Source organism: Schistocerca gregaria, chromosome 6 (genome assembly GCF_023897955.1).
Source record: "Schistocerca gregaria isolate iqSchGreg1 chromosome 6, iqSchGreg1.2, whole genome shotgun sequence".
Classification (NCBI taxonomy): Eukaryota; Metazoa; Arthropoda; class Insecta; order Orthoptera; family Acrididae; genus Schistocerca; species Schistocerca gregaria.
The window spans coordinates 447330258-447356316 of NC_064925.1; the positions used below are offsets into that span (position 1 = coordinate 447330258).

The window sequence follows — 26059 nt, forward strand, 5'->3', positions numbered from 1 at the left end:
AATGACTTCACTGTTTTCCGGCATCCCCCTGGCATACTTTGTATATCTTCAACCGCCAGTGCTGCAACCTTTCTGTGAGTGATTATTGCACGCTGATACTGAACATGGTGGTGGTCACATGTGACTGGACTGCGTATAAGGATAGGGGTCAGAGGCTCTGCATACTGTTAAAGATTTAAAATGGAGTGTTCCCAATTTCATGTAGGTACTGAAGAGGAGAAGGATAGCTGAACCCGTGGAAGTGATGGTCTAATCCTTGGTCAGGTGAATCCACTGACAGAATGGCCTGAACCATTTCGCATTGACAGTTAAAAAAAGGGACACTCTTATCAAAAAGATAGCAAGGTACGTACATGCCACCTGCCCATACGAGAAAGTGGGAGTGCAGCTCTTAGAAGAGGAGGAAGATGCACAGTGAGTGTTACTCGCACTGTTAAAGTAGTCTCCAAAATAGTTAAAGGATAATAGACTTATCTGAGCACTGGTTATTCTATGCATTTATGTTTCTGCACATTTTTGACTTCCCACAGGTATGACATTTGAAACTGCAGAGAGTGACGTAAACTAAAATGCCAGCATGAAACTCCTTGTGGTAAACATGGACCTAGACATTTTTTGTCTTAATAAATTTGTGAAACTTATGCTGTTGTGATTAGTGATTTAAAAGCAAGGTAAACGCAGTTACCTTTGAGTAAACACAAGTAATAATGATATGGCTAGATCAAACAGTGCAGATATCTCTCATTTTCTTATCTTTGAAAAGGAAACAATGCACTTATAAAATGGATGGATGATGGTCTAAAAGGAAATCCCATACAAATAGAGCAAAAATGTGAATGTCATTTACTAGATTATAGAATATATTGAACAATGCTATGATTGAACAGGCATACACCAGTACTTTAAATGATGCATAACTCTATTTTTTATCCAAGCAAGCTGAAATAAGTCATGGATATTTTTCATAAATACAAATCTGTGCTGTCATAAGGAAATTTGAGTGCAGATAGTAAAGATAATTCAATGACAATGGGCCCTCTTGTTATTTAGTCAATAAATTGTAATGGTTTGCAATGTTGTGACTAGTCACGTTAAGTAAGGTAACATGACATCTTTCAACTCAGTGGGTCATATGTGGTGTAACATGGTGATTGTGTGGAATAACATGATCCACTTAGGCCCACTAAAGATGTTCGTGGAAACCTGAAACATTGTTTAGGTAATTGTTGAGTATGGGACATCACACTGTACATGCTCTGGTCTGCTGTATTTGCAGATTAATGCAAAAGAAGTCAGCCCAGAATACTGATGCAGTGTGATGATGTATTCATGTCTGCAACTGCTACAGAGACTCACTTATGTTTTGGCGTTGCAGCTTGGTTGCGCCTACGAAGGCATGGAGAAAGGGGTGCTGGCAATAAAGTAAATGCGAGGGAAAAAGAAGAATAAATGAGAAACATTGTATTCTTTTCTTGGGCTCCCTCGAATATCAAAGCAGTACAGTGGTGGTGGTGGTGGTGGTTAGTGTTTAACGTCCCGTCGACGAGGTCATTAGAGACGGAGCACAAGCTCGGGTAAGGGAAGGATTGGGAAGGAAATTGGCCGTGCCCTTTCAAAGGAACCATCCCGGCATTTGCCTGAAACGATTTAGGGAAATCACGGAAAACCTAAATCAGGATGGCCGGAGATGGGATTGAACCGTCGTCCTCCCGAATGCGAGTCCAATGTGCTAACCACTGTGCCACCTCGCTCGGTAAAAGCAGTACAGTAATACCTCAACTGTGAGCTACAAATTTATGAGAACTGTATTACCAATGGCTGTAAAACTGATAGTACAGTGGAGACATTGTGATTACAATACAGAAGAAGTGTTGCAAAACTGTTTACATAATTTAGTACTCTGAATAGATTACAACTCTCTTTCAGCACCCGCATGACTGTAAAAAGTGAAGTAGTCACGCGACTTGGTCTAGTGGCACTGCAAAGCAGGTCCACTACAGAAATTAACCTCAAGAACAGCATACTGAAAATATTTGAAAGGTAAAAGCTGGTACACTTATCCACCTAGTGGCAGATAAAACATGGAGTGGAACACATCATAATCCCAAACTATCCACTTGTGACATTCCAAAGGACAGTATAAAATTGTATAGTTGGAAGTGCCTGTAACAGCTTACAAGACTGGTTATGTTTGAAGAACATTATTCTGAGGAAGATATTCATGGATTTTATTTTAAGAAATTGGTTGTTCTTGTTGGTACTGAGATTCCACTTACAGCTCTCTCTGCTTAGAATTCTCTGATCATTAAGTCCATGCCCAGTATATAATAGCTGAGACTCCCCCCCCCCCCTCTCTCTCTCTCTCTTCCCCCCCCCTCCCTCCTCTCACCCCCGCCACACCCTGAATTCCTACCATCTACATGCTTCCCGAAGTTCATAAACCCAACCACATAGGGCGCTCCACTGTGGCTGGTTTCTGTAACCCCCACAGAGAATCTCTGCTCTTGTGGACAAACACCTTCAGCCTGTTACCTGCCACTTACCCTCCTACATAAAAGACACCAACCATTTCCTCCACTGACTTCTCACTATCAATGCCACCTTCCTCTACTCTATCATCCTCAATGCTCATGGCCTTTTCAATACCTTTCCCAACATTCAGCTAATTCCAAACCTACAACCTTCTTCCTGGTCACTATAACCAAATACATCATCAGCCCCAATTACTTCTCCTTTAAAGGCATCGCCTACAAACAAATCTGTGGTACAGCAATGAGCACTTGCAAGGCACCATCCTTTGGCAACTTATTCATGGGTCATTTAGAGTAATCTTTCCTAACCACCAAGAATCCCAAAACCCTCATGGTTCAGATTCCATGACGATATCTTCGTAATCTGGAATGAGGCTGATGGCACCCTGTCAACATTCCTCCAAAACCTCAACACTTTCTGTCCTATTTGCTTCCACTTCAATGGCTGCCACACATATCTTACCAAGATGTCCATTCAATACAGCCCAACCACCCATGGCCACTGCATCTGTAGTGACAAGTAGTCCCTCTCAAAGTATACCAAGGCTATCATGGAGTCATTTACAGACTGTAATTTTGCTCCAAACCTTGTACAGAAACAGGTCTCCCACGCCTTATCTCTCCAGTAACCAATGATGTCCCAACGTCCCAACATCTGGCCACAAAGGAGGGACTGTAGCAACTGTGTCACATTCTTTGCCAGGGTTTCAACTACCTCTTGTCATGCCCTGAACTGAGGAATGTTCTACCCACAATCATTCCCTCCCCTATCGCAGCAGTATTCCACCGCCCACTGGACCTACACAAAATCCTTGTCCATCCCTACTCAACCCCTGCTCTGAACCCCTTGCCTCATGGTTCATATCCCTGTTATAGACCTAGTTCCAGAGATTTGAAAACAAAATTATTATTGAAATTTGCCGAGTCAAACATACGTAGTGTATGAGAAGTGGGCCAATGAAGATACAAGTAACAGACGAAAAGCAGTGTGGGACTCAACATGAGCAGCAACATACATAGCTCTGTTGTGAAGCCCAGATAATTCAGAATTAAAACACTATATGGTAGCACCATTCAGAGACCCTTCCTTGTGCTGTCTACATGGTTAACAATGGGGCAGGAAGTGCAATGTCAACAATGAATTTCTACGCACAGTAGGAGCAAGACTCAGATGCCGTCCAGTGTTTTAACATGTTTCCAGGAATCTTTTCTCTGTGTAGCAGTTTTTCTAGTTGTTTTAACAGATCAAGCTTTTTTGTGCTCTTTTCTTTGCAGTTAAACTTGTGTACGTAATGTAGTGCATGTCTGCTCAGGAATACACAGTTACAGGCTGTGGACTGATAAGTGGTTGAGCCTGAAAGCATCAGTGTACAATCTGAAGTGTGAATAGAAAGTTCTTCCTGTTTTACCTATGTATAAAGCAGAACAACTGTTGCACTGTAATTTTTATATTCCATAACGTTTTGTTAAGGGAGTCTTTATGATTACCGCATGAGACCACCAGAAGGCTCACTTCAGGCTTGGGCCATTCACGCATTTTTTCTTTATGGCAAAAAGGACTGTCACTACAGGAAATTGTCTCTCAAATTGTCATTCAAACATCAAACCGGTATCGTGAGACACAAAACAGTGAAGATTTGCCTTCTAGTGATCGTTCACAGTCATCAAAATTAGTTGGGATTACATTCCCTACAAATTACTAGCTTGTAGGCATCACAAAGAGAATGTAATAGAACTGTATGCTACCTTTCTGGGGACAACTGAGAGGTGTGTGTTGATCCGGACAGCACACAATCATTTCTGCACGAGCAAATAGCCTTGAGGCATCCATTACAAATAACAATACACACCCTCAGCATCACAGTGCAAGAAAATATCTGAAATGTAACCGGGATCAATGACAATGTGTTCTCTTCACTAACGAATGCGCAATTCGATTGATGTCTTGTGGTCCCTATAGAAGACTTTGGGGTCAGCCTGTGACCAATGCTCATCTGAAGTGTGCACCCTACACATTTACACATTAAGGAGAGAACTGGACAGGTATCACAAATGTTGGGTGTCTTTCATCAATATCTGAAGTAACTTAGGGGATTTGGTGCACTATGAGATATTATTACTCAATACTGAACTGTTAACTTAACTACCAGTTTGCTGTGATAAAATCAAACAAAATGATAAATATTTGATACAGAAATATATTTACAGCAGGAAAAAGTTCCGTTCTGACTCAGTTACAAAACATTGTCAACCATCTTTTCTCATTAATACATTCAAAACTATTGCTCTTCACTATATGGACCGAAACATTTGGCTCCTGATCAGCATTTAAAACAGTATAGCATATCCAGTTCCTCAGATCCTGAACTCATTCTGAAAAAGAAGAAGATTGAAGCTGCAGTTAATGTAACATACTTCTGTGCAAATTATTCACATTGGTGCTCTATGGCAAGGGTATTCTAGGATAGAAACACCCAATAGTAAATGAAAAATGAAGGTACATAACCATTCACTTGCACACTGAGTGATAGCTAGCAAAAAGACACATCTGAAAGGTCAGGAAATCACACTAGCTCTGAATCTTCCTAATATCAGTAGATCAACAGAAAACTGGTACAGTTCCCGACCTTTTAACTGCACTAGTTTTCAGTATAGGTAACTGTTTGCCTACTGCTATTTTTATAATTTATATTTAACTTACCGGACAAAATCTTTCAGCATGTCAGATGATGACATTGGATGGTTCTTCAAAACCAAAATGCATGACTGGAAAAGAATTTGGACAGATGAATAAATGTTTCAGAAATGCTAATGTATAGTATTTAAAGAAAGAAATATTTCACTCTGCTGTACCCTCCAAATAATTGTGGAAAGATATTTAGGTCCATCTACCAGCACAAGCAGTATTTTACATGCTCCACACCAATCATGCCTAAGGAGACATTTTCGCAATTCATGTACCAAGTACGTATGTGCAAATTTTTGATGACCTGTAAATGAAACAAAGCCTTTCTATGATTAGTACTTGACGCATCAGTAAACTGATGAAATACTTTCATGAAACTATAGATACACATTATGCACATTATTTATTGAAGTGGAAATAAGGGTAACATTACATTTCTTTGATTGCTTCTCAAAGGGAGGAATTAAGTTCCAACAACAATTATCTATGTGTAGTGAAAAAGGATTCAACCTGAAGTTACAAATTTTTCCTTACACAATGGAAGACTAATAATCAATTTTTATAGATTCATGACCCAAATGTAAAAACATCTGTTCTCCCACTCTTGTATTATGTTTTATGTTTTTTCATAAAGTAGTATAACTTAATTTCTTATAGTCAATTGTGCCAGTAAACTCTTTCGATATGTTCAATTGAAAAAAAATGGGGATAAAAAGAAGATCAGAGGTTAACATCCTGCTGATAAGTTCATCATATCCGAAGCACATGCTTGGATTACAGAGGAATGAGGAAATAAATTGGCTGTGCCCTTTCCACGGGAACCATCCTGGCAGTTCAGAGAAACCATAGAAAACCTGAATCTGATTTGCTAGATGGGAATTTGAACCACTGTAATCCTGAAGTCCAATGTGCAAACCCCTGTGATTACATTCAATTGAATTGGGCACAGTAATTATCAGCTGCCACCTGTTTACACAAAAGCGAATAAAGACACAAGATAATGTTGATTAATCTTTCTCATGTACACGGTCAGCCTCACTGGTGATTTAGGGCAGCTAAAGCAGGTAATTAATCTGCATGGGGACAAATCATACAATAATATTAACTTTACGAGCCCCCCCCTCCCCCCCCCCCCCCAAATTCCTTTCTGTTCCAGAGCAAGAGAGAATGAGTTAACTTATGCAACATCTGAAAAGTCTATTTCAACAAAAGAAAGGATGGATGAGGTCATTAGGGATGGGACACAAGCTCAGATTGGGAAAGAATGAGGAAAGAAATCTGCCATATCCTCTTTGTAGCAACAATAAATAACTTAGGTAAACCACATGAAACCTAATTTTGAATAGCTAGATGGATTTAAATAATCATTGTTCCAACAGTTTTTACCCTCTACAGCTCCAGTACGACGGAAGTTACTCCTAATATATTAAAATGTATCCTACTGCACTGTCCCTGCTTTTTGTCGCTGTTTTCTGCTTGTTCCTTCCTTCATCTATTCAGCAGATAACTATTTAATTCCTTGTATCATCAGCCCATTACATTCACCTACAGCACCAGGTATCAAACACTTCGATTCTCCTTGTATCTCATTTTATGCCGCACTCCAAATGTACATTCTCAGAAATTTCTTTCTCATGTTAAGGGATATGTTTGATACAAACAGACTTCTTTTGGCCATGAATGAATGCCCTCTTTGCCTGTGATAGTCTATTTTTTGTGTCCTCCTTGCTTCGTCTGTCGTAGTTTTATTTTACTTCCAACATAGCAGAATTCCTTAAGTTAATCTACTTAATAGTCTCCAATTTTGATGTCAAGTTCATCACTCATTTAATTTCTGCTACTCCTCATTATTTCAATCTTTCTTCAGTTTACTCTAATCCATATTCCATTCAACAGGTCCTGTAATCCTTCCTCACTTCCGCTGAAAACAGCAATCATATTGGCAAGTTTTATCGCCAACATTCTTTCATCTTGAATTTTAATCCCACTCTTGAACCTTTCTTCTATTCCCAACTTTGCTTCTTCAGCATACAGACTGAACAATAAGGGTGGAAGACTGCATCCCTGCCGTACACTCTTTATAATCCAATCACAATGTTCTTGATCTTCCATTCTTATTTCTCCCTCTTGGTGCTTGTACATATGGTATAGTACCTTGGCTTTCCCTTAGCTTACTCCTACTTTCCTCAAGCAATGGAAACACCAGATAGGAATATCAAAAATGTAGGAAAAGACAGATTGCTACTTATTGTAAAAACAATATGTGAAGTAGCAGACAGGCACAATTAAGAGACATGAACAGCAGTAGAAGTCACTTAAGAATAAAATAAACAGGAAGCTGTAAATAACATTCATTTGAAATTTCTAAAAGTCTGCATCTTGATGTGTATTCTTTATGGTAAGTAGCCATCTGTCTTCTCCTATATTGTTCCCGTTTTTCTCAGAATCTGCACCATTTAACGTTGTCGTACACTTTTTTTAAGTCAACAGATCCTACGAAGCTCTCTTGATTTTTCTTATGGCTCACTACCCTTATGAATTGGAACATCAGAACTGCCTCTCTGGTGCCTTTATTCTTCTACAATCCAAACTGAACATCATGTAATGGATCCTCAATTTTCTTTCCCATTCTTCTGTGTATTATTATTGTTAGAGAACTGGCATGACCTGTTAAGATGCCCATGCAATAGTTATCCCTCTTATTTGCTCTTGTTATCATCAGGATTGTGGCAATGGCAATTTTCTGAAAGACTGATCAGTCTCACTAATTCTAAAAACCAACCTGTGTACACATTTTGTTGGTATTTCCCCCAATGGTTTTAGAAATTTGAAACAAATGTTACCTATGGCTTCCTGTTTATTTCATTCTTAAGTGACTTCTACTGCTGTTCACGTCTTTCCCAGAACATTTTTGTATTTTCTTTGATCAGCTGACACATTTTTTTCCTCTTATCCATGATTTCTTCACACCTTGTACCTATGCTTTTACAAGTTCAGGGATTTCCCTCTTTACAGATGTCCATTCCTCTTCAACTGAACTTACTGCAATGTCTACAGCTGCTGAGAAATTCAAATGCAGCTAATCATTCCTCATTACTTTAGCATCCTACTTCTTTCCCAGTAAGTCTTCCAAATGAGTCTCTAGAACTGCAGTCTACTCTTCAACATTAATAAATTGTGATCTCAATCTATATCTGCTCCTGGGTACATCTTACAATCCAGTATCTGATTTTGCAATCTTTCTCTGACCGTGATGTAATCCAGCTAGAATCTTCCTATGTTCAGGCCTTTCCTAAGTATATTTTTAACTCTTGTGATTTTTGAACAGTGTATTCACTATTACTAACTAAAATTTATTGCAGAACTCAAGCCTTTCTCCTCTTGCATTCCTACTACTGGACCCATATTCTCATGTAACTCTGTCTTCCACTCCTTCCCTTACTTTCATGTTCCAATCACCCAAGATTATTACATTTTTCATCTCGCTTTACAAACTGAGTTACCGATTCAATATCTTTATATATTTTCTCTCTCTCTCTTCATCTTCAACTTCAACATGTGAAATCGGCATGTATAACTAAATTATTACTGTGGATAAAATCCCAGCATCAGCTGCAGTTTATGTTTTATTTTAAAAACCAAGAGTTAGTCTATGTTCTCTCAGGACCTCTGATGTATAGTAACTGGGTACCAGCCTTCGGGGGCCAAAACTGGTTATGATTTTTAAAATAAAAATTAAATTGCTATTGGTGCTGGAATTTTATTGAAAATCCATCAACATGCTCAAAATGCTAGACAAGAAATGAATCAGTATTTTTTGGCATCCACCTGCCATCAATTCTGAAGAGAACAGTACTATCACTGAACTGTTCACAGAAACTCACTCTTTGCCTTATATCCTTCCACATCCTTACACACAATGAACGTTAGTACCATGATCCCATTTTTCTGCTGTTGAGAATACCCTATATTTGTCTGACCAGAGATCCAAATATTCTTTGAATTTCATTTCACTGACCCTCACTAAATCTGTGCATTTCCCTTTTCAGACTTGGACTCGGGACATTTCGGGTATAAGTCAAAGACGCTACCCTTTGACCACAGGTGTGGGGATGCTGAATGCATAACAAGAAGGGCAGAAGCAATGATCACAGGTTTATTTGACTGACATGAGACCGTCACAGAAATCTGAAGTGGGAGACACAAAAGGATAGAATTGACTAACCACCAAAAATCTACTTGCAAAGTATCAAGAACCAATGATAAATGAGGAATCTAGGAATATACTGATTAGACTAATTATTACATTATTTAATTGCTCATTTTTTCCATGTGCTCTTCGTGAGTGGAATGGTAGAGACAGCTTGAAGGTGGTTCACTGAACTCTCTGCCAGGCACTTTATTGTGAACAGCAGAGTAATCACATAGATGTAGATGTACACACACACACAAGCATTTAAGCAGTAATGTTTTCCTCACATTGTGTGTAAATGCAACAATAAAAAAGCACAGTATGTGGTAACCTCTGTCATGAATTTCATAATTGTTTTCAGAGCTTGGACGTAAATGGAGACTGTTGTGTATTGGGGATAAATGGTACTGTGAACACAACTTGTCACTACTGTGCATCTTATAGTCCGGCAAGTTTAGCATTTTCTTGGGCTCTAAGTTTGTAATGATAATCACTAATTAACAATCACTAATTAATTGGATGCAGCTCACTTTATAGAGCAATGATATCAAGTCTTAATGTTCTTATTATTTTTATTAGTATCTTTTCTTCTTTAAGTGGGCTACTATTTATAATAAGAAATTAAAATAACGAGATTTGTGTGAACTTCATGTTTTTTTATACTAATAAACACAGGTCAACCTACACAAGAGAATTTATTACTTTTGCTGCATTACTAGGTAAAAATCATGTTCAACGAACAAGGCGGCACAGAATTTGGCCTTGCATTTCCGAGGGTGGTGGTTCAAATCCTAATCCAGAATTATGTTTCACTACATAACTTGAAGCAAATGGTCTGATAGTTCCTCTAATATCCTGTCACCCCAGTGACACCAAAACTAACTCATAGAGTGTCAGCATATGTAGTCAGTGTCAGTACGTGTAGCAAATCATCCCACCCGTGGCTACCGTGAGTGCTGATGCCACTGAAAACATATCACATGTGGGTGTCAGTTGGTCTGCTGCAGGAAATAAATACCTCGTCCAGCAGTCGGATCAGAAATTTTTTCTCACCATTGAAACCTGTGTTATGCTGATAACTTCTTACTTCGCTTTTTTAGACCTAGGCTTTGCTCTGGAACTGATTGACTATGATACTGTTTTTATGGTTTTGGTTTTGTTTATTGGCAAGAATTTGATTTCACATTGCATGCAATCTTAACATTTGTCCTGTACTGCATGTTTGGCCATCAATGTATGAGTCTGTCTTTTTTTCCAAAAAGATGTGTGGTCTGCAATAGTAACTGTGTAGTAGTGTCAGGCTATGACACAAAGGTGGTAATGAGAAACTCAAATCCTTGTGTGTTATTAGTATATCATTGATGCCTGGGAAGATGCACGATTAAAATGGAGGGGTAAAGGGTACTGGGAAGGACAAGAGATAAATGATTAAAAGAAGTGGAACACCGCACTTGGAAGTGAGAAGAAAACTGTGCGTGAATAACGACTGAGAGATGGGAGTAAGAAGACCAGAGAAATAGAAGCACTTGTGTTCAAAGCAGACACTGCCAGTGGCAGAAAGCTGTACAAGATGAAGATGATAATGACTGTTTCACATTTCAAGCACACAACAAATGATTGCATAGATGTCCAAAACACTAAAAACAACTCACGTAAATTACAGTCAAATCAAACAGAAGCAACTACATTTGCTTTACGGTATCAAAAAATTCCAGGTTTTCTTATATGAAACAAAATTCCACATGGTCATGAACCACAAGCGTCTAACTTCATTTACAGCATCCCAAGCAAACCTACCAGATAATACAGTGAAAAATTATATTCATGGGTGCTGTTTTTAGAGAAAATTGCCATTATGAAATCCACTATCAGCCCACTGCTCAACACACCAACACGGAGGCTCTGCAGCATCTATCAACAGGTACTGACCACAAATTCAATAACCAAGAAATGTTCCTTGCGATGGCCCAGGATGCAGCTACACTCACAGCTCATTGTGCGGAGGTAGAAAAGCATGGGTCAAGCCTAGTATGGCCAATACGAAGACAGCAGAGGATGGTACATTCCCACCGGGAGTGGCAGAGGTAAGAATGCCACATGATGGGAGTCTCCTTGATGGCATGAAGTTTATTAGACAAGGGGGTAGCCTCCCAAGGGTCAACCCCCGACAGCAAAAACTGATGCATAGCCATAAATCTGCTGCCAGAGGGGTCATCGAGAACAGAGGGTAGGTAGTCGACCCTCCCACTCCCTCCCAGCCAGATGATCAGCAAGTTCATTGCTTGAGATACTTATGTGGCAAGGAATCCAAAGGAAATCAACCAAACAAGCGGCATCACCAAGATCAGCAAGAAGGCTGTGGATGGCAGACACCAAGGGTGGCAGGAAAAACACCATGTCTGAAGACAACTCATTGAGTCTGTCCATAAAAAGTCGGGTGAGGCAGGACTATTTAATAAAACTGAGGGTCCAAAAGATGGCCATCAATTCTGCAGTAAACACCCTACATGTGGCAGGCAAGGGATGGTGTTCCGTGCCAACAGAAGTTTTGAAGACATATCCCACATGATAAAGTGGATTTAGAGCCATCAGTTTAAAAAACAATGCCATCTGAACCTCTTGTAACAATGTTCAGAACAAACAACAGAATGTAATGGAGGCTGAGGATCTAACCAAGAACGGTGTGGTTCAGAAAGAACATGGGGAAGACGACAAGAAGGGGAGATGGAAGCCATGGCAGAGAGAAGTGAGGCAAAGCCCAACCAGTAAACCCACCTGAGGGAGGGCAGGGAGAGGGCAATGGCCCAAAGCCATGAAAAGAATGTAATAAGACGGGTGAGCAGGGGAAGAGTGGATAGTGATGGCACAGGAAACCAGGAGCTGGGCCTGATGAATCAAAAACGGAGGGATCTGTTTGTCAACCTGAAGACTATTGTAAGGGCTAGTGTGAAAGGCACCGGTGGCTAAATGGATACAACGATGGTGAACCAGGTCCAAGAGGAGCATCGTGGAAAGGGCAGCTGATCCATAAACTTGACAGCCACAGTCTAGATGTGACAGAACTAGTGCCTGGTAAAGGCAGAGAAGGTTCAAATGATCCACACCCCAGAAGATGTGGGCAAGGAAGTGAAGGACATTGACTTTATGAAAATTGTAAACCTTCACACGATGGCTATGGGGTAACCAAGTAGCTTGTTGTCAAAAAGAAGACCCAAGAAATGGAACTGGGGGACCATGGTATGCCAGGCACTGGGTATTGAGTTAGAGCTTCGAATCAGGAAGGGCTGTAGTGCGGTGACAGAAATGCACTACCCTTGACTTAAGGGGAGAGAATTGAAAACTGTGCGAGAGTGTCCACATGGAAGCCCACTGGATGACACCCTGGAGCTGTTGTTCTCCAGAGGCCAATGAGTAGGAGCTAGTCCAAATACAGAAATTATCCACATACAGAACAGTGGTTACCAACGGTCTGGCGGAGGCAACGAGTCCATTAATAACAATCAATAAAGAAAGGACACGTAATACTGAGCCCTGTGAAATGCCATTCCCTTGGGTCATGGAGAGCTCCAAAGACCCCACTCATGAAGTGCAAGGAGGATGTGATGGCATCAAGCAGTGTCGTAGGCCTCACAAAGATTGCAGAAAACTGTGACAAGATGGCCCCACTGAGAAAAGGCCTGTCTAAATGCGATTTCCAATTGAAGCAAAAGATTGATCAGAGACCATGCCTCTTGAAAGCCCCACTGACAAGAAGATAAAAGGTTCTAAGATTCAATGACCCAACTGAGCTGACGAGCCACCATCCATTCAAATAACTTACACGGAACACTGGTCAGGCTGATAGGTCTGTACTGTAAAGGAACGACGGATCCTTGCTCGGCTTCAGGACAAGAACCACAATACTGTCTCTCCACTGACAGGAGAAAATTCCTTGGAGAAAAATATGGTTAAACACCTTGAGGAGATAATGGCGTTGTGGAGGACTGAGGTGTTGAAACAATTGGTTGTGGATGGAATTAGGGTCAGGAGCTGAATCATGAGAAGAAGAGAATGCCAGAAGCAGCTTCGATTCAGTAAAAAGTTCATTACAGGATTCTGCCTGACAAGGGGTAAAACATAAATGGGAAGCTTCTGCCCGCTTTTTCCAGAGGAGGAAGGCAGCCAGATAGAAGGCTAATGCCAATGCCGTTGTAAAATGGGTCGCGAGGTGTTTCGCAGTAAATGATGGATCTGTACAAAGCCCATCTGGAAGGGTAGTGCCTGGAACGGATTACTGCTGCTGACAACCCTGGAGGGTGTGGAGTGTAACCCATGTCCATGATGAAAGGACACACGACTCTAGAGAGGAGAGTAAGTTTTCCCAACATACCTGTTTGATATGTTTGATTAGGTAATGGGCTTTGGCATAAACACTTTTAAAGGCAATAAGACCGGTGGACGACGGGTGCTGTTTTAGATGTTTCAAGAAACGATGAAAATCACAGATAGCAGTGGCAATAACCACTACAGCAGGGCAGACAGTAAATGGGGACCGTCAAGCGGGGAATGGCAATGCTGGCAGTGCAGATTATCTTATCAGACAGATCACAGAAGACTTCATCAATGCACCCTGACAAAAAAGGTGGAAGCACAACCTGTATACAGAGGCCAATCAGGATGATGGAAAGTCAAGCGGGATAACCAGGTCATTGGGACGGAAGCAGGAGAAAGGAAGAAGGGGAGGGGAAGAGAGTGATAGATTAATGGCAAAGAAAGTGCCATATGCAGCACTTAAACACATAGGGGAACCATCATTAAGAAGGCACTGGTCTTGGTCCACAAGAAATTGGACAATGAGGAGCCACGGCTAGATGAAAAAGCATTGCCCCACAAAAGGTGAGACAGATAGATATGCAGAGATCACAGGCCCTGCAGACCACGCGCTGCTTCCACAAACTGCCTCCATTCCTTCCTGTTTTGTGGCCAGTTTCTCCAGGTGTCATCAATTCCCAGAGCTGCTAGGTCCTTCGCCAGGTCGTCCATCCAGCAACTGCCTTGGTTATCCAATGGGGCATTTAGTGTTTGGTGAGTGATCATTAGTAAAATGAGATTCCTGGAGAACAGCAGAAGCTGCCAAGTAAATGGCAATAGGGGGCTGCACAGCTGGGAGGTGATGTCAGAAGCCATTACAGTTCCACTGGATGATCACACAGCAGGTATCCAAATGTGTGACGAACAGATTGGGGATGACATCCACAAATAAGATGTCGAGAAATGTTGGCACCTCCGAGGGCGCCGGAGTGGAGTTTGGAGTGGGGAAGGGGCTTATGTTTCTTTTTCTCGTTCGGAGATTGAGGAGGGCAGGGCACAGAAGAAGAGCAGGCTTCTGTAAGATAAGGAACGGAGAGAGAGCAGATGACACACTGTGCACCCCATATCCGATTTGTGGTTGTAGGCCTCCAGCCTGAGGGCTCCTGGGAAGAAGCCCCATCACTGGCTGATACCGAAGAATGGGGGTACTCTTTTGACCAGGGAAGGGAGCAGCACCCAGAGGGGAGAGCGTGGGAACTGTAGAGGAGGGGGGGGGGGGAGGGGGAGGGGACTGGTAAGGAAGAAGTAGGAGGGGAAAAAAACACTGGGTGGAATCTGTCATCTTTCTGACAAGCCTCAGTGTAGACGATTGAGGGAGTTATGGGTATCTTCTTTTCTTTCTTGTAAACTGGGCAATCTGGTGATGGTTCAGAGTGGCAGTCATGACTAGTCATACAAAGGTGGCGGAACACAGGGGCTTCCCTCGTGGAGCGGGTGTCCACAGTCACACACAGGGGCCTGCCATACAGCAGGATGATACATGCCCAAAAGGCAAGCACCAAAAGCACCTCACGGGTAGCTAGGCATACAACTTCAAATCACATCGGTAACACCATGACCTTGACATTCTCTGGGAGGGTATCTCCCTCGAAAGCCAGAAAAAAGGCGCCGGTATTGGTGCGGTTGTCTTTATGATCCTTCTGCATACGTCAAACAAAATGACCACTCATTGCACAAAGCCACCCTGATACCACCCACTCCGATTAGGTGCTCTCCATGTGAGCACCATCCAGCCACAGTAACGGCCGTCTGCACAGTGGCTGTTGCTGAGAGTTCTGATGCTCTAGGATGACAAGCAACCTCTCCTTAGCATATATGGGAAGGCAACAGCTCACATATCAGAACTGCGATCCCTGTATTGTCAGGGGGGCTCAGCCAGATGCGTGCATAACAGCCCCACCACAAGGGCTGTCTACATGTGCTGGTGACATAGCTGGGTGGAAGTTGGGGGGGGGGGGGGGGGGGGGAGGGAGGGGGAGGCTATGGCAGGGGAGGAAGAGGGGAAAGGAATCCACACCATAGACACTAGGGAAGGAGTTCTTCCCCAAATTGCTCACACTAAAGACAGAAAATTTAGAAGTGGAGGTCAAAACCCAAGGGGGGACCAAAATGTCAAAAGGATGAAAGAGAACAGGCAAGAGGAACACAACCACAAGGAATATAGAGAACCAGGTGGATAGCCAGGTCGACATACAGAAGAACACTGGGAGAGGAGGAGGAGGGGGACAGCAGGGGAAGAGCAAGGATGGGGAGGGAGGGGCATGGTGAAGGGTGAAGGAAATGCAGTGTGGGAAAGAAGAATGGGCTGCAATAGCTCAGGCCCCCATGTCGTTCATACATGAACTCACAAAAGAACTGTGAACCCCCTGAGGAGGGAATTTTTCTGTAAAACGTAACCCAAAAACTTAATTGTTAGTAGCGGATGTGACTATTCACAAGAAATGTCAAATTACTACTTTCAAATCCAGGACCTTTCTTACACTTTCAGGTTGTGGACCCTACACATACATCAGTACCATTTGAAAAAGATATTGCTGATAAAAGTTAACACACAATTATTGACTTTTTTTTCGTTAGTGGGCACAAAGTACCTCCCCCGGTAGTACATGTTATGGAAAAAACGCTGGTATTGCTAGGGTTAAAGACTCTTCCTGCACACAAATTATATTTTGTAATTTATGTGGAGTATAGAGTCTTTCATTATTACTGTTCTCTGACTGCCTTCATAGTCAAATGATTAGAGTTGCTACCATTGGTGTGAAAGGATCCAGGTTCTGTTCCCTGTACAGCCTCTGATTTTTCCGAGGTTGGGTGGTCTGGAACATGGTCCACTTTGCCTCTTGACGCCCAATGAGGAGTTGCTTGAATAAAGCAGCAGTGGCATCACCAGGATTTACCTAGCAGCAATAATAGCTAGAGAGTTTGGCAACATGCAATCACTTGTCCCATGGCTATAGAATGCTCCTCCTACTGTCTTGTATGCAGCAGTTGGCTAATGGAAAAGCCTAAGGTGTAATCTGTGAGTGGTGCTTCAGTGTAGTGTTGTTCTCTGGACTTCAGACACATGAATGATGTACAGATGTACTTCATAGTTTGGTAATTAAGAGATGTAATTAAATATTGTATGTTGTGTTGAATATTCAGTATTTTCACATGGCATCATACACAACACCATTGCATGGGAGAAAATTGAATTGCAGATTGAAATGATAAATGTATCTTATGTAAGCCAATCCAAAGTATCACACAGAATTACTCATGACAATCATGTCACATAATGTTCACAAACTGTGAGAAATGCTCAAACTCCTGACCAAATAATCAAGATATATCATTCCGCAAACATCACAATGATCATCAGGGCACCCTCTGGAAGTGCTGCAAACTCAAGCACCAGAAATTTCGAGGAAAACAAACAGTGTTCCATACCTGCAACCCACTGGTGATGCTCCTCCAGAAGAAACAAGAGCTTGTCTGTCAGGGACAATATCTGATAATACCACAGAAAATTTTGAGCAGCTGTCTGGCAGTGCCTACCTTCCCCTGACAAGGAGAATCCTGCCAGAAATCAATGGCGGTAGCAGCTGATTTCAGACTGGACAGCTATCAACTATTCATAACAGAGCACTTTACCAAGCTACAATTCTTCTCTGATACAAGTACTGATGTTTCACCTTACTCCTCATCTTCCACTGCAAAACACTGATGGCAGTCACCTGCACACTGTGAATGAACCTTCTGTCAACACCTATGGCCATGTCACCTTGCATCGTAACTTCGATCTTCCACATGAATTTGAATGGAGATTCATTGTTGTGATGCTATACCCAGTTGTTGAAGCAGATTTCGATTGTTTAATGGCCTCCTTTCAGATCTACACCACCACAGTCAGTCTGACTCTACAACACAGTTGTCTAGCAAAATACAGCTACACCACACCTACCACACTAGCATCAAAGTGAATGCTGCCGATTCACCAAATGATGACCCACTCACCCGTTTCCTGAAGTTACCCTTCCATCACCTAATCCAGCACTGGTAAAACACTATATGATAAATCACAATGACTCCACAACATAACTAACAGATCATGTGTGACTTCATTGTATACCTTCGGACAAATTCAAGATCACAAAGTTCTCTTTTGTGTTAGCATGAAGGGCCTTTTCACCTTCAGATCACAGTTGGGTCTCAACACACTATACTGTTCGCAGAGTAAGATCAACAGGTGGCATCCTTGTAGTGACTTTTGCCAACATTACACCACAACGATACCTGACAGCTACCACATGCTACATATCTAAAACTGTTCTGCATTTTTGTGGCAAAATGGGTTTCTCCATGTCTGACTTCAACAGTGCTTTCTATCATATACCAATTGCACCAAAAGGCATATACAAAAATTGCTATTGGTCTTTGCACAACAACTGGACCCCAAAATTTCTGAAAATGCCATTTAGACTATGCAATGCAGCTCAAACTCTCCTGATCTTCAAGACAACATGGTTTGGTGATTAATCTGTCAAAAGGGGCAATGGAAGTATAATTTTTAAGGTACCTTGTCAATGCACAATGGATTTTGCAATTTCAAGACTGAGTGGAAACTATTTCTAAATTTCTGCACCTCATAAGAATATGTGAATTCCATTATCGCTTGCACTTGATGATTTTTTATCAACCTTTTGTGAACAATCATGCATTGTTGCAAGTACATCGCAACAAATTCTTGAAAGATATGTCTAAACATAGAACACATGACACAGATGACAAATGAAAAGAAAGCATCCTATAAAAATTGAATAAATATCTGAAGATATGCTTTATGTTTGAATTTCTCTTTGCTGCACATATAGATTCACAATCTCCACCTGCTTGTATGCGAGTGTGAACATATGTAATTTAGATGTAAATAAACAGAAAGGAACTAATGTGTGCTTGTGTCTGTGTATGTGCGGATGGATATGTGTGTGTGTGCGCGATTGTACACCTGTCCTTTTTTCCCCCTAAGGGAAGTCTTTCCGCTCCCGGGATTGGAACGACTCCTTACCCTCTCCCTTAAAACCCACATCCTTTCGTCTTTCCCTCTCCTTCCCTCTTTCCTGAAGAAGCAACCGTCGGTTCGGTTGCAAAAGCTAGAAATTCTGTGTGTGTGTTTTATTTATTGTGCCTATCTACCGGCGCTTTCCCACTTGGTAAGTCTTGGAATCTTTGTTTTTAACATATGTAATTTCATACATATATGATACCTCTCTCTCACAGCACCAGTGATTGCTTAGTATGTAAACATCACAAACTCTAAAATACAGAACAGGATACACGAAAGAAAGTGTGTCAAAATTCATAGTACAATTACAACGACATGTACAACTTAATTGACAATCTCTACCTTTACGTATGTGATGTACTTTCCCAGAATCTTACCAACAAATCTAAGTAATCTGTACACCTTCTCCTCTACTATTGATTTAACGATTTTACCCAATTTGACATTGCTTCATATTATTACCCCTAAATAAGGCCTACTTTGTATCAGGGCTTAGTGAATTGTTTGCTTTCAGGAGCCTTAACTGTTTAATGAGGAGTCTTACTTCAGTGTCTTTAGTAAAAAATTATGACCTCACAAGCAGAAACGTTCACATACGCACATGAGACCTAAGTGGACTATACCTCAGTCTAACTGTTTTGGCACCATGCTTGGAGCTAGACATTTCATCCTTATCACAGATTATAAGCCACTTGGAAAAGGCATAATCACACCAGAGGTGGCAACTGGACTTCACTTCACAGTTTACTACAGGTATCTGACATACCGATGCTGGTGGTGAGCAGAATGGACCAGACGATGCCTCATCTTGCACTGATGCTGCTTTGTAGAAGCTTTGACTTTGCAGCACTTGGCAATGCTCAAGAAGGAGCCAATGAATTGAAGATGTCCCTTGAAGCACTGTCAGACTTACAGCTCTGACATATTCAAATATTGCACTCAACTTTAATGGCAAACTGCAATGTATCGATGTAACAAGCCCTACCATTTGTTATTACAGATTTCAGCCAACAAGCAACTTATAGCAGTCGGAAGGATACCAGTTATACCTTTTCTCTTGTTAGCCTGTGGTCCATCCAATGAATGTGGCAAGAGCAACAATGGTAGCCACAATCTGGTTTTGTGAGTGAATTGTCTACTTTGGCATATCCCTACATGTCACAACTGAGTTGCACCTCTTTAAAGTACTTTCAACATTACTCATTATGAACCAAATGAAATGGGGCCTCTCCCCAAGTCACAGTCACACTAGTCAATGATGGTCATCTGATGCAATGCAAAATTGTGATTCATTGCTGAACACAATGCACCCCCTGAACAGCAGTTCATTTTTCCTGGTCATGGCACCACTCCATAGACTGCCACTGGTGTTGTGGTGCTAATGGAAGCCTACGAATGGGGCAGTAATCCCTTAGTCCAGCTGCTGCTAGTCTCCAACCAATGGCACAGAATGACACAGAATGTTGCACAAGTCGATTACTTCTTCTTGGATGGCAGACGCAGATGGCAAGGGGTTACAATGTGCTTGGTGCACAATACAGTAAGCCTCCCTAGTGGTGGTCAGACGTAGTCATCCAGAACCTTGGCAACAAGTATGCCTTATGCCTGCCAGTACATTTCCATGCAATCCAACATCGGGCTATGAGGTATGGAGGCCATTCTACATCTCACACACGCATGTGCAAGTTATAATGATGTCTGCTATGTCTTCTGTGTGTTTCAATTTTTTTTTTTTTTTTTTTTTTTTTTTTGTCAGCTTGTAGTATACATGTTGCCCTCTGACCTGACTGCAAATGGTCTTCTAGCTAAACACTGTTATCTTCATATCAGTTGCAATAACCGTCTTTCTATTGGATTATTTATAATGGAAAGGGTAAACATTACTATTGACTTTATAGATGGTTGCATTTAGTGGTCAGCTGCTTTTTCTATTTTACAAAGGACATTCCATCACCATATCGCAGTTGAGTTATTCATTGGTGTGATGTTTTGTCTATTGTATCTGCTACTTGTGTATAATCTTGGGTATTGGTCTTCTAGCTAAACACTGTTATCTTCATATCAGTTGCAATAACCGTCTTTCTACTGGATTATTTATAATGGAAAGGGTAAACATCACTATTGACTTTATAGATGGTTGCATTTAGTGGTCAGCTGCTTTTTCTATTTTACAAAGGACATTCCATCACCATATCACAGTTGAGTTATTCATTGGTGTGATGTTTTGTCTATTGTATCTGCTACTTGTGTATAATCTTGGGTATTATTTTCTCTCTCTTAACTGATTGAATTAATTGAGCTGCTATTATTATTATTATTATTATTATTATTTACTTTGGTGACTTAATTGGACCACTTCATCTTCTTTGATAAGGGCATGTTTTGTTCCTTCCAAATTGCTCAATATATTTTCAACTGTTTTGATATTTTACATGTTTCCTAATCTGTAAATACCCTTCTCACAGTGTGTCATTTGTCTACTTGAGATTTTCTGCTTTGTTTTGTAGATAATATGGTTTCTACTTCTTATTTACTACACCAGATCATCTTAGTATACTGAATGCCAGCCCTTCTCCCCCTCCCCCCTGCTTACTCCCAACCTCCCTGCCTCCCCTTTCCCCCAACCCCAAAATGGCTATTAATCTTAAAAAAACTACCCATCTCTTCCCAATAGCTTTGACATTCCCAATGATTATGTCTGTCTCCTAAGCATAAACAGAAAAAAAAGTTTAGCCTCTAAATGTGCAAAAGGTTTTTGATTTGATTCCTAGCTGGTTGTAAGATTTCTTTGGTACTCTATGTTCCTTTCACTTTCGGCAATGGTATACATGTTTATGTGAAAAAATGCAGTACTTCAGTGGTGTCAGAAGCCATAATAAACTGCTGACACCTAACCCCCTCCTCCCACTACTGGTTGAGTGAATCTATCACTATTCTGGAGAAGAACATAACACAAACCAGGAAATGTGAAACATAGCAAAGCATCCAATGTACACTAATTTATTTCTAATGTTTCCAAATAACCTACTACTTAAATGCAATATGAATAATTCAGAAATAATGAAAATTAACTTACCAGATTTCAACTCAGGAAGACTAGAGAGCATGAACCAGCGCTTGCAGGACTCATATTTTGATTTCTCAGGTGGATTTTTAATTAGATCTTTTGCTTTATTGATTGCAGACAACTGTAAATGATTAAACAACTATGAAGTAATTTTTGCAGGTTATCAAGATAATGTATGTGTGAAATCTTATGGGACTTAACTGCTAAGGTCATCAGTCCCTATGCTTACATACTACTTAACCTAAATTATCCTAAGGACGAACACACACACCCATGCCCGAGGGAGGACTCGAACCTGGGACCAGCCGCACAGTCCATGACTGCAGCGCCTTAGACAAGATAATGTAGTTGGAATGGATGATGTGCAATCTTCAAAAGCATACTTGGTTGAAATGATACATATAGAAACAACACCTGAGCGAATGTTATAATATCAACTACTACTTGTTTAAGCTCTATGTAAAAATAGATTGTATGATTTTTCCAAGCATGCCCAGGCACAGATGTCTACCCAACAGCAACCATTCAGTAATAGTCTACATCCACATCCATTGCAAACCACTGAAGAACATTGCAAAGGATAGGTCCAAAAGCACCATTCATTAAGGTTCTTTGCATTTCAGTTATACATTCAGTGTAGGAAGAACGACTGCTTGAATTCCTCTGTGTGTGCAATAATTAGTCTAATCTTATTTTTGCAGTACCTACAAAAACTATACATAAGGAGAAAGACTATGTTCCTAGGTTCCACACTAAGGCTACATGCAGATTATGGAACTTCGTATGTTGCAGTCCTCTCCAGTGAGTTAAATCCACAAGTATAAGAGTGTATCTGCCAAAACACTATTATGGTAAATACTATCTAAATATGGTGTGGTACACAATGAAGTGGGTGCTGTCAGACTACAACCAAAGATCGAGAGTTAAATACATGATGAATACAAAAACTTTTTGCCATTTTCACTACTTTTACCACAGGCATTCTGGTTATGTGGAAATACTGTTGTGCAGTAGATTCAAATCTACACTTAGCAATAAGTCAGTTTATAGGTCGGTGGAAGCCAAGGACATATCACCTCCAATAAGATCTAGTAAAGCAATTTGGTGTACACAAGAGTCATTTTGCTTCAGGTAAACTAAAACCAAGAATACAAAGGAACAAATATTGCTTTATAAAGACATGTCATATCATGTTTCTAATTTTTTGATGTGGTTACATATGTGAAGGTGATTAATGAAAAATGGAACACGGGGAAAACGTCATGACACATTAAAACTGTGTCTCAGACTCAGACTTATAACACCACTTGGTGTGCTATATTAAATGATTATGTTGCCTATCTCTATTCCAAGGAGCTAATGACATATTTTGTATTGCTGGTAATGTGAGGAACCACACAATGAGGGTTCAATTAAGAACACTTGTTAGTGAATAATACATTGCATGGCTTACAACCAGAATTATTACTCATTTACAACACTTCAGTTACACTCAGCTTTAGCAGTTTACCACATACCACCACACAGCATTAACCACTTTACAATGAAACCTTAAGACCGTCAGAATGTGCATGGATAATTGTACCAAAAACGAGAAACTCTACTGCACATCCACCCAATGCCAACTCACACATGCAGCTAGTAGTGAACTCAACTGCCAGACTGCTCCACCACACAACAACTACTACTACTACTTCAGACTGCATTGTCGGTGAGCAAAAGCCAGACTCAGTTGTGTAAAATAATGCACAATCTGCAAAGAAGCAAATCAATAAGTTTATGACTGAGTGTCACAAAGAATAACCAACAGGCCAATGTGGGATAATATACAATCCTCACAGACTTAAACCTAGCTCCTCAACTTTCATGGGCAATGCTCATACCAATTAACTTATCTAAGCATACCTCAAACTTTGCATCATAGTTCCATACTTTCTTAACTTCATTAGAGCTCTGCATATGACATAACAAAAAAAGGATCAAGATTCTATAGTTTGTGTCCAACACCAGAGTAAACTACAGTTGATGAACAGAAACAAAGAATTAATAATTAATGACAAGAACCTGTTTTTAGTTCACTAAACTATTCAAAATTTTTACTAGACTATAACGAAAATGAACTAATGAACAAAACAAAACTGGCACTGATGCTGAGTGACAGATGCAGGATATAAAATGGTATCCTTTCAACTAACTGGCAGATCACACTGATACTTTGTTTGGGTCACCCAATGATGGAAGTTGTGCAATAGACTCTGAAAATAATTTTCCCACTCTTTCTAGCATTAATCCATTTTGGAAAATCCAAGGTGTTAACTGTTCAATCCTCAGCGATCTGGTATTTATTCTTATAACTAGAAGCCCCTCTTGATTCATGCTTCCAGTGTAATCTAGGGAAGGAGACAAAGTGTTATTCATTTCAACTGTTCATTAGTTTTAAATAGACTTTTACTTAAACAACTGTGGGAAACACCTAAAATCAGATTCAGTTTGCATGCTGAATAAGAGCACCCCTTGTAAATCTGTTACAGGGATTCTTTATGAGTTTGTTTCACTTTCCCCTTTCACATGCTCTGGCCATATGTTAGGCTATCCAAGTAGGGCAATATGATTTCTACAAAAATAAGAAACACTGCAGCATGAAGGGACAATAACAACTGTAGTAAACACACACACATTACACTGCGCTAACAGAACACAAACAGTAGGGCAAAAATGAAGGTGTATTCTTTATCCAAATAATAGCTGATCTGCTATGGGATATAATATCATCATTTTCTTATCTTTATTGCCTAATAGTTCAATGCCTGTTATTGTATCTCATGAACTCTCACTGTTGCTGTGGTTAATCAAATGCAGATCTTAGAGTAAGGACAACTGTTTTATTATGATGCAATTTACATCAATGTTAGCTAGTGAAATAGGACAGAGTTTCATACAATTTAATGAGCATCAACCACATTTGAACTGCATATCATATTAGGTTCAACAAATGAAAGACAAGGAAAGAACAGAAGGAAGAGTTTGATATACCAATGACCTTTAGAGGTGGTTGGGTGCAACAGTTCAATCCAACGTTTGTTTGTGCCAAACACAATTCTTTGCTTCCCACACAAAGTGACAGAAACAATAGAGCAAATCATATGTGCATACATAAGAAGATAAAAGAAGAGATTTGTCAAAAGTAGCATTTTGTATAATGAACAAAGTATAGTGAATGGGTCAATCTTAAGGGACAAAACAGATAACTCAAAAATTTTACCCCTATCAGCTGTTATTATTTTTAAGGGAAGGACATGAAGAATGTGGTAAACAAAAACTTATGTTAATTTGTTAAATGTAAAATTCTGTATCAATAACTTTTAATGTAAAAACTACAGAGCTTGTTTAAACAGTTACAAAATTTGTTTCGCCTCACCCCTCCGTCTATGTGCAACAGAAAATTCTCTTCCACAACTTATGCATTTCACACTGAATTGTATATTACAAACAAAGATTCCATGACTTACCAAACGGGAAAGTGCTGGTAGATAGGCACAATAAAAAACACACACACAAAATTTCGAGCTTTCGCAACCCACGGTTGCTTCGTCAGGAAAGAGGGAAGGTGAGGGGAAAGATGAAAGGATGTGGGTTTTAACCCTTCTAACACCAAGTATTTTTTGTTACACTGAGTACCATTGGGGTCTTTAGTGACCCCAACGGAATTTATTTTTTATTAAGGATAGTTTTATAATGGTAGGATAAAATCACATTTCTTATTTTTTCCAGAATCTAAAACATGATGTCAGTGACATTAAATTAAATTGCATAATTTTTAAATTAATTGTTTCTGTAAAATTTACAAACTATTCTCATTAAACTACAAACAGTTTTGATTAAATTCCGAATTGACATTGATGACGCATTACACTTACAGCAATAAATTGCAGAGTGGTTTTTACACACAGAACATCCACATTTTGAACATTTATGGGTGAATTTTTTATCCTCAGACCTTGTTTTTGGTTGTACTGTTGATGGAAGTACTGCGGAAATAATTTTGTCTGGCTTTCTTCCGACGAGATGCTTTCCTAACGCTATGAGAAATTCCTGTCTCTTGTAGTTGGTCCTTTCCGCTCAGTCTAGTGTAAGATGTAGCCATATGATAAATGCATTCAGTGCACTGATATCAATCATGTTGTAAAAT

At 40.3% G+C, this 26059-nt stretch overlaps 1 protein-coding gene across 1 annotated transcript in view; it reads right to left on the bottom strand.

The window, feature by feature from the left end:
* Positions 1–4709: 4709 nt before the first annotated feature.
* The window catches only part of LOC126278022 (uncharacterized), a 44132-nt gene continuing 22782 nt past the window's right edge, over positions 4710–26059 (bottom strand). The window contains exons 2-5 of the mRNA XM_049977742.1: positions 21880–21991; positions 5385–5521; positions 5233–5297; positions 4710–4904 (exon numbers count right to left, since the gene is read on the bottom strand). Coding sequence (XP_049833699.1) covers positions 4853–4904; positions 5233–5297; positions 5385–5521; positions 21880–21991 — 366 coding nt within the window. The 3' untranslated portion in view covers positions 4710–4852. The remainder of the gene's footprint in view (positions 4905–5232; positions 5298–5384; positions 5522–21879; positions 21992–26059) is intronic.